The sequence below is a fragment of the Condylura cristata genome, unplaced genomic scaffold (genome assembly GCF_000260355.1).
Source record: "Condylura cristata isolate star-nosed mole 26May11 unplaced genomic scaffold, ConCri1.0 scaffold00006, whole genome shotgun sequence".
Lineage (NCBI taxonomy): Eukaryota > Metazoa > Chordata > Mammalia > Eulipotyphla > Talpidae > Condylura > Condylura cristata.
Genome location: NW_004567107.1, coordinates 3,245,672 through 3,253,189, shown reverse-complemented (window position 1 = coordinate 3,253,189; position 7,518 = coordinate 3,245,672). Strand labels below are relative to the sequence as shown.

At 68.2% G+C, this 7,518-nt stretch overlaps 1 protein-coding gene across 1 annotated transcript in view; it reads left to right on the top strand.

Annotated features, from left to right (window-relative positions):
• NCS1 (neuronal calcium sensor 1) overlaps positions 1-7,518 on the top strand; it is a 63,069-nt gene that overhangs the window by 14,254 nt on the left and 41,297 nt on the right. The window contains exon 4 of the mRNA XM_012721202.1: positions 455-570. Within this exon, the coding sequence (XP_012576656.1) occupies positions 455-570 (116 nt within the window). The remainder of the gene's footprint in view (positions 1-454; positions 571-7,518) is intronic.

Sequence of the window (7,518 nt, the reverse complement as noted above, 5' to 3'; positions counted from 1 at the left end):
GGAGGCGGCCACCCTCCTGTGGGCTCTCGGTCAGTCCAGACTCTGCCTTGACCTTCACGCCAACCTTGAGTCTCCTCGGCCTTTTCCGACGCCCAGGACGACCCAGCCCGAGCGTGTGCCGTGGAGGGGCACAGCGGGAGACCGGCGTGGCCACAGCTCACAGCCCGCTGCGGCCAGGGCAGAGACGGGGTCCCCAGTCGGTGTCAGGATCTGGGCCTGAGCGATGCGGGGTGTGCCCACCGGGTGCCCCGGCCGCTCTGGCTTTCCCCCGCCCCCTGGGATAAGGAGTCTCTGCTCCGCCAGAGCGAGGCAAGATGCTGACTTGGGGGAGGTACCCATCTGGGGACAAATGAGGCCTTGGGGCACAGAGGGCCCCAGGGCCAGGCCAGGGCTAGGCCACCCAGGAGGGAGGTGGGGCAGGGAGGTGGCCTCTGCAACCCCTGTGTCCCCGCAGGGTAAGGCCCAGGTGGCCTGTTGTGCGACCCGCTGGACCGAGCACCGGGGGAGTCCGGCTGGCCCTGACGCTCCGCGGGGCCAGCGGGCCACTGTGGAGGGCCAGTCCTGGAGCAGGTCGGTCCTCTCGGGCTCTGCTGCATTTTTTTTTTTTGAGATTTATTTTATTTCTGCACACAAGAACTGGGGTGCAGGCCAGAGGTGCAGGGGGTTAGAGGAGCCACTAGAGACAGTGGGGAGCAGAACAGGCTGATCCGCTCACTGAAACCCACTGCTGAGGGGAGCAGCGGGGAGACAGGAGAGGTCTGCTGGGCCCTGGGGATCAGCTGAGGCCACAGAGGCTGCGATAGCTTAATAGCGCTGAGGCTCACCCCTGCGCCCCGGGGCCCCCTCCTGGCTCTGTGACCTTGAACTAGTCGCTTGCTCTCTGACGTGTGCCCCCGACCCCGCGGGCTGCCGTGGTCAGGGCCCTGTGGTCGGAGCTTTGGCCAGAAAGGGAGCTGGGCTGTTGGGCAGCAGGGTGCCCGGGAGGGAACCAGGCTCGGGGGCCGGGTGTGCTGGGCTTCTGGGCCTTTCTCTCCCTGGTGCCAGCCCTGTCTCGCGGGGCTTCACTGTGCTGCTGTGGAGAATGGGCACCTCAGGGCGCCAGAGTTAGGGAGGGCTTAGGGCGGGCAGGTAGCGGGGCGGAGCTGTCCAGCCCTGGGGCAGCAGCTGGCCCTCAGGTGTCCCTGGAGCGGACGGCGCCGCTGAGTCCCTCCTGGTCGTCCCGGCTCATTCTGCCTCCTCGGCCCCTGCCACCACCACCCCCCCGCCGCAACCTCGGGCCTGGCCAGGCCTGCGTCCCCCAGGGGAAGACCGTGGGCAGCGGGGGTGCAGCTGCTGGCCTCCTGTCTCCCGTCCCCTCCCAGCCCGGGCCCCTCGGCCCTGGCACGGGATTTGCACATTGGTGGAGGTGGGGGTGTGTGGAAAGAGGGGTGTGAGATACGGCTGGGAGACGCTTCCGTACTGCGATCATGGTGTGATCATGGTGATGACCTGGGGTGAGGACGGAGTCTGGACAGGCACTTAGGGGAGACTCGGGGGGCTCTGGCCAGCTTTCCCTGCCTTGCCAATTGCGAGCGATCTGCTTTTCTTGACACTTTGCGACCCGCCGGCTGGGAACGGCCGTGCCCCCAGCTGGGCTTCGAAACAGTCTCGGGCGGGCGCAGCCGGCGGCCCACCGTGGGCTGGGTGTGAAGCCCCCCGCCGTCGGACACTTGGGCCGTCGTTCCTATTCCTAAAATAAGTGGTTTTGTGACCGGCATCTTTGTACTAAATCTTTGCCTAGCTCTTCTTGAAGTTAAATTCCCCGAAATGAGGTTATGGAATCAAAGACTGAGAACATCTTAAAAGGCTTGAGATGGAAGATGGTCGCACGGCTCTCCAGAAAGGACGCCCCAGTTCCCGCTCGGCAGAGGGGCAGCGAGTGCCGGCGACTGCACCTGCCATGAGCGTTGCTGTTTCCACATCGCTGTGAGCTGCACGGGCAGGAGAGGCACGCCCTGAGGCAACGTCCATTTCTTTGATTTCTGTTAATGGCGTCCCGGGATCGCTGAGCCGGAGGACGCTTCAGAGGCCCTGGCCTCCTCTCCCGTCGGGGCACGTCAGTGCCAGTGTGCCCCTCGGGCCTGGTGGGTCCTGGCGGGAGCGGGGTCTGCTGTTCCTGCTGGGCCCCGGCCGGCCGGCCCTCAACCAAGCGGGGTCTGCCTTCCTTTCTTCACTGAGTTTCTTCTGCTGTGGCTCATCTTGTCCTAGATACCTCTAGCTCCCAGGTAAGGGGGATCCCGAGTCCGTAAAAGGGGGTTCTTTCCTGTTGTTGATACGAGGTGAGGGGCTGAGCACACCGGCCTGGGTCCCTACCAGGCCGGAGAAAGCGCAGATGAGGCGCCCAGTTCCCTGGACACTTGAACCTGGGATTCCCAGCAGTGGCCGGCCGTGGCTCTTGGCGTCCGTGGGACCTGTGACCTGGCGGGCTGCTCCGAACTCTGGGAGCCTCGTGTGGGAGATGGGGGTGGACAGCAGTGGCTGTCCTGCCGCTGGCCATGGGAGAGTGGCCGTGTGGACGGCCTGAGCTGTGCTGGTGGGGTCATTCTCCCTCGGGCTGACCCACTGGGCAGGGTGTGCCTCTGGGGATTCTGGAATTTGGAGTCCTGGGTGGGAGTGGCCTCGGGGGCCTGAGGGACACCTGCCTGGGCACCTCGCTGCTGCTGGACACTGGTGGGCCTCAGGCCCTCGTGTGGCTCAGCTTTCCCTTCTGGTCAGCGGGCAGACTGGCAGATGGGGGAGGTCGCGGGGAAGTTCTTGGGGCCTGCGCCACGAGCGTGTGGTCCACCCAGCAAGTGCTCAGGCGTGTCCATCACCGGCTCCTCCCAGTGGCCCTGTGGTCCTGGTTCATAAACAGGGCCACGGGGCTTGGAGGCAGCGGGTGAGTGGGGCAGCCGCCCTGGGAGGTGTGAGAGCGGGAGCGTGTGCCAGGGGCGGTGGGTGGGGCCTTGTGTGGCAGTTAGCCCTGTCCAGGAGGCATGTGCTGGGCGTGAGGGCCAGGAGTGGGGGAGCCCAGGAGTGGGGGGCCTTCGGAGGGGCCCAGAAGTGGGAGAGTGTGCACGGCCTGTGCACCTTAAGTGCAGCTGGCACGGGGCACGGACCTGGGTGGAGGCACAGGCTGTCTGGGGGTCTCAGACCTGATGGCACGCCCCTGTGCCCCCGCGCCCGGAGACTCAGCTGCCTCGTGCGGGGCCCCGGGCCTGCCCCGGCGGGCTCAGGGTCCTCGGCACCAGGGTAAGCTCCTGCTTACCCAGGGCCAGCAGTCCCCCGGGAGGACAAGCCCCCACGCTGGGCGTGGAGTCTGCTGCCTGTTTTACAGATGACCAGAGACGCCCCGGGCAGGCTCGGGGGCGGGCCCTGGACCTCCCAGCTGGTCACTGCCCGCCAGGCTCAGGCTCTGCTCTGTTTTGCACGGCCACTGCCCTCCCGCACACCCACCACCTGCCTGGAAGGTACTGAGTGCCCCTCACTAGGGCAGTTGAGTAGTGGCTAGAGGGTCCACCACTGGCCAGGCGTCCCGGGTTCCTGGGCTGGACGTGAGGTGGGGCGGGCGGTGGGTGGGTCCTTCCAGCTGTGAACGCTGGTGTCCGGTCCCCTGGCAGGGCCTCGGGTGGCCAGTGTGGTCTCCCGGGGAGGCAGAGCTGAGGCTGTGGGAGGTGGCAGAGGATGGGAGCGCTGGTCGGGCACGCACTGGGTCGCTGCCCACGCCGACTCTGGCCCCGTCCGCTCCCAGCAGGGAGCCGGGCTCCCAGTGCCGCGCCGACTTCCCAGAATCCCGCTGAGCAGGTGAGCGCGCCCCGGGGGCACGCAGGCCGCTCCTGGGGGCTGGAAGTAGGAGGCGCCCACCAGGGCACGGGGCCGGGGCGCCCGAGCACGCCCTGGACGCCTGCCCGCTGAGCGAGTGCCCTCATGGCCGCGACGCGGGCCCAGGGCAGCGGTGGAGGGCCCGGAGGGCCTGAGACCCGGCGGCCGTGCCCCCCGGCAGCGGTCGGCCTGGGGCAGCCTCAGGGTTGGGCTTTGAGCAACTTTTCCAGGCGTGACGTGAGCGCGTGTGCGTGTGTCTGTCGCTGGCCCCCTGCTGGCCGGGGCGGGACGCGCCTTGTGCCTGACCTGTGCTCGCAAGGGCAGGGTCGCCCCGAGCGGCTACCTGGCTCCCGCCGCCGCCCGGGTGCCCGTGGCCACCCCTGGGCCTGGTGTCCCCTCTGTCCTGCTCTCTGGGGGTGGGTGCCGCCCTGGGTGCTCTGTGGGAGGTGGAGCGCCCCGCCAGGTGCCGGAAGGCTGCAGGGCGTCCTGGCAGGCCCGCCCGCTCTCGCCGTGGCCGGGGAAGCTGGCGGCTGGTCCTGGCCACTGCGCTCTGGAATCCCTGGCAGGGAGGAGGAGGAGGGTGGGAGGAATGTGGCTTTGAGGAATGTTTAACCCAGGGCAGAAATAGCACGCTGCTGTTTTTTATTCCAGGCTGGGTCTCAGCAAGGAGGCAGGCTCAGCGTCCCGCTCGCTCTCCAGCTTCCCCTGGCCGGCTCCCCCACTGCGCTGGCCTTTTGGGGACAAAGTGGCCTCTTTCTTTTTGGAGACTAAAGAGCTGCTGTGGGAACCGTAAAGGGTCCTGATTGGAGGCAGGCGAGCGGTTCCCGTCGTCTCTCGGCTCCCAGCCTGGCTGGCGGCTCCGGCCGCTGCTTCCTCGCCCGCGGGGTTGGGGACAGGGGCGGGCCCAGGGCACTCTCTGGGCCTCGTGGTCAGAGGCCTGCGGGGCCTGGTGCACACCCGCTCCGCTCTGGGCCTGGCCCTTGCGCTGACTCCTGACTTCCTCTGTAGCCAGTCACGTGGCTAGCCTGCCCCGGCCGTGGCTGGAATGTCCCTGGAAAGGCTGGTGCAGAGGCTGTTTGACCCTTCTGGGCCCGGGGCCTCACACAGACGCCAAGGCTCAGGTGCAGCGAGCCCCGTGCTTGGGCTGCTCAGGACTCAGACCTTTCCCTCCGCCTCCCGTGCGTGCTGGGACACAGGCTGCGGACAGACGGATCTCGGCTCCTCCTGGCTGTCGCAGTTGAAGAATACGAGGCCGGGACCTGGCGGGACCCTCGCGCCTGCGCTCAGCTGCACCGGTGTCCAGCGGCTCCCCCATGGGACGAGGCCAGGGCCCCACGGCGACTTCCATGAGTGGGGGCCGGGATGCGAGGAACCTCCCCTTTCCCGGCCAGCTGTGGGTGGCCAGGGGACGCCCTCGTCTCACTGGAAGGCCACTGCCGTCGCCTCAGCTTCCAGGACAGCCCCGGCCCGAGCTCAGAATGGCTGAGACTCGGGCCTCCCTGGCTGCAGGGGTTAACTCTCAGCACTGTGAATCCGTCGCCGGCCACGGCGGCCTGAGCTCGATCCCCGGCCAGGGAGTGACCACAGGGCGCGGCAGACCTCTCCTGTCTCCCCGCTGCTCCCTCAGCAGTGAATCTCCGTCCATCTGCCTGTTCTGCTCCCCGCTCTGTCTCTGGTGGATCCTCTCACCCCCCACACCTCTGGCCCGCACCCCACTCTTGCAGGCATGCTTAAAGAAAATAAACCCGATAAAGAACGGGCGAGAACGCAGACGCGGGCTGCACGGTGGCCCCGGTGCGTGTCGACCCCACCCCGCCCCTGGCCACCTGGGCTGGGGGATGGGGGGGTGTCGTTTAGTGGGGGGCTCCGTGTGGGGTGGACACGGGCCCTCTCCCCTCCAAGCCGACAGCCAGCCCGGCCCCTCCTCCAGCCCCTCCTGATCCTGCCTCTGTAGGAACCGAAAGATCCCTGTTCAAAGGCGGGAGATGGGGCTATTTTTGGCGCTGTGGGGGAACGCGAGCGCTTCCTTCTGCTCAAGGCTCCCGTGCAGCGCGGGTGCCGGGCAGACGGGAGGGTGCCCAGCAGCGCGCTGGGCGTCCGGCCCGCCCGTGGGCCGCTTCCCCTCCGTGGCCCGACTGCCCACGTGCCGCACGAGGCGACGATTGTCCCAGGAGCCTTTGAGAGGCCGTGGCTGGGCCGGCGCGAAACGTGAGCTCGGGGAAAGCGAACGGTGGCCGCCAAGCCAGCAGCGAGCAGCCCACGGGCGGCCCGCGCCCCGACTCACGCCTCGGTCCTGCGGGCACGAGCGGGCCGGGGCTGGGTGCCTGTGTCGGGCAGCCCCTCCCTCCCTGCCGCCGAAAGCGCTCGTGAGACAGCGGCTCGTGCCAGCCCGTGGGTGCTGGCACACAGGCTGCGGCCAGATGGATCTCGGCTCCTCCTGGCGGTCGCAGTTGGAGGATCTGAGGCCAGGACAAACATCCAGACAGGGCTTGGCACCGCTCTGGGAGTGCGTCCTGGAGGGCTTCTGGGAGGAGGCGGTCTCAGCGTGCGAGGGTGGGGCTGCCAGTGCCAACGGGTGCTGCTTACCCGCGGTTGGCATTGAGCTGGGCCTGTAGTTTCATTTGCTGAATCCGGTATCTTTGTCTGGGGGTGGAGGAGGCAGAGTGTTTTGTTGGGGGAGGGGTCGCGAGGGGTGTTGGGGGTGTTTCAGGCAGAAGGAGCGTCTGTTCTGGGTCTGGAGGTGTGACAACTCGGGGGACCTGGCGGGTGTGGGGGGGCGGGGGGAGGGTCCGCCCCTGGAGCCAGTCTTGGGAACCAGCTGGGCCGTGGGGGCCACCGGACACGAGGGAGCTGGACTTCACCTTGGCCCAGGGTGCGGGCAGGTGAGGCGTCAAGGTCTGGGCGGGCGGCCGGTGCCTGTGCCTGTCCACCATGCCGCTGAGTCCCACTGCCCGTCCTCCTGCCGCCCTGGACCACACGGGCCGTGATGAGTCACCGGGGCTGTGATGTGCCTCCCCCACGCGGGAGGGGAGGGCAGGTCAGGGCTGGCCTTCGCCCACAGCTCTTAAAGGAGCCGGAGCCCACATGGGATGGCCCTGGGGCTCCCGCGCCCGGGAGCCAACCCCGAGCCTGCCCAGGTGGGCGCAGCCCAGGCGTGGCCAAGGTGGCCGCGGGACTCTCGGCAGACAGGGAGGCGTGGCCCGGGTGCAGGGAGGGGCTGCCGGGAGCTGGGGCTGGCTGCTGGTCCACTCCAGACCTGGGCACGGCTTGGTCTCCGTGTCCCGGTCAGTGCCCCTGTCTGCGCCCGCTGTCACTGGCACCTCCCCTGGGAGGGGATGGGCTCACCACTGAGGCAGCCTCGCCGGTGGCTGTGGCATTAGGACTGCGGCTGAGCGGCTCACGTCTGAGCCCGACGGAGACAGGCCCGGCGTGTCCTGCCCCCCCGACACTGGGACTGACCAGGGCTCTGGGGGCCATGGGCCCTCGGACAGGGTGGGCAGGAGATCCTTGCTACACTCTCCCTGCCGAGCACCCACCCTGCCTGTCTTTGGGTGCTGTGACCTCGTTCATAGCAGCAGTGGCCGTTAGCCTGAGGCCCTCCCTCCGGCCCCTGGCCTCCATGGCCTCCCTGGCCTCCCTCCGGCTCCCTCCAGCCACTGGCCTCCCTCTGGGGCCCTG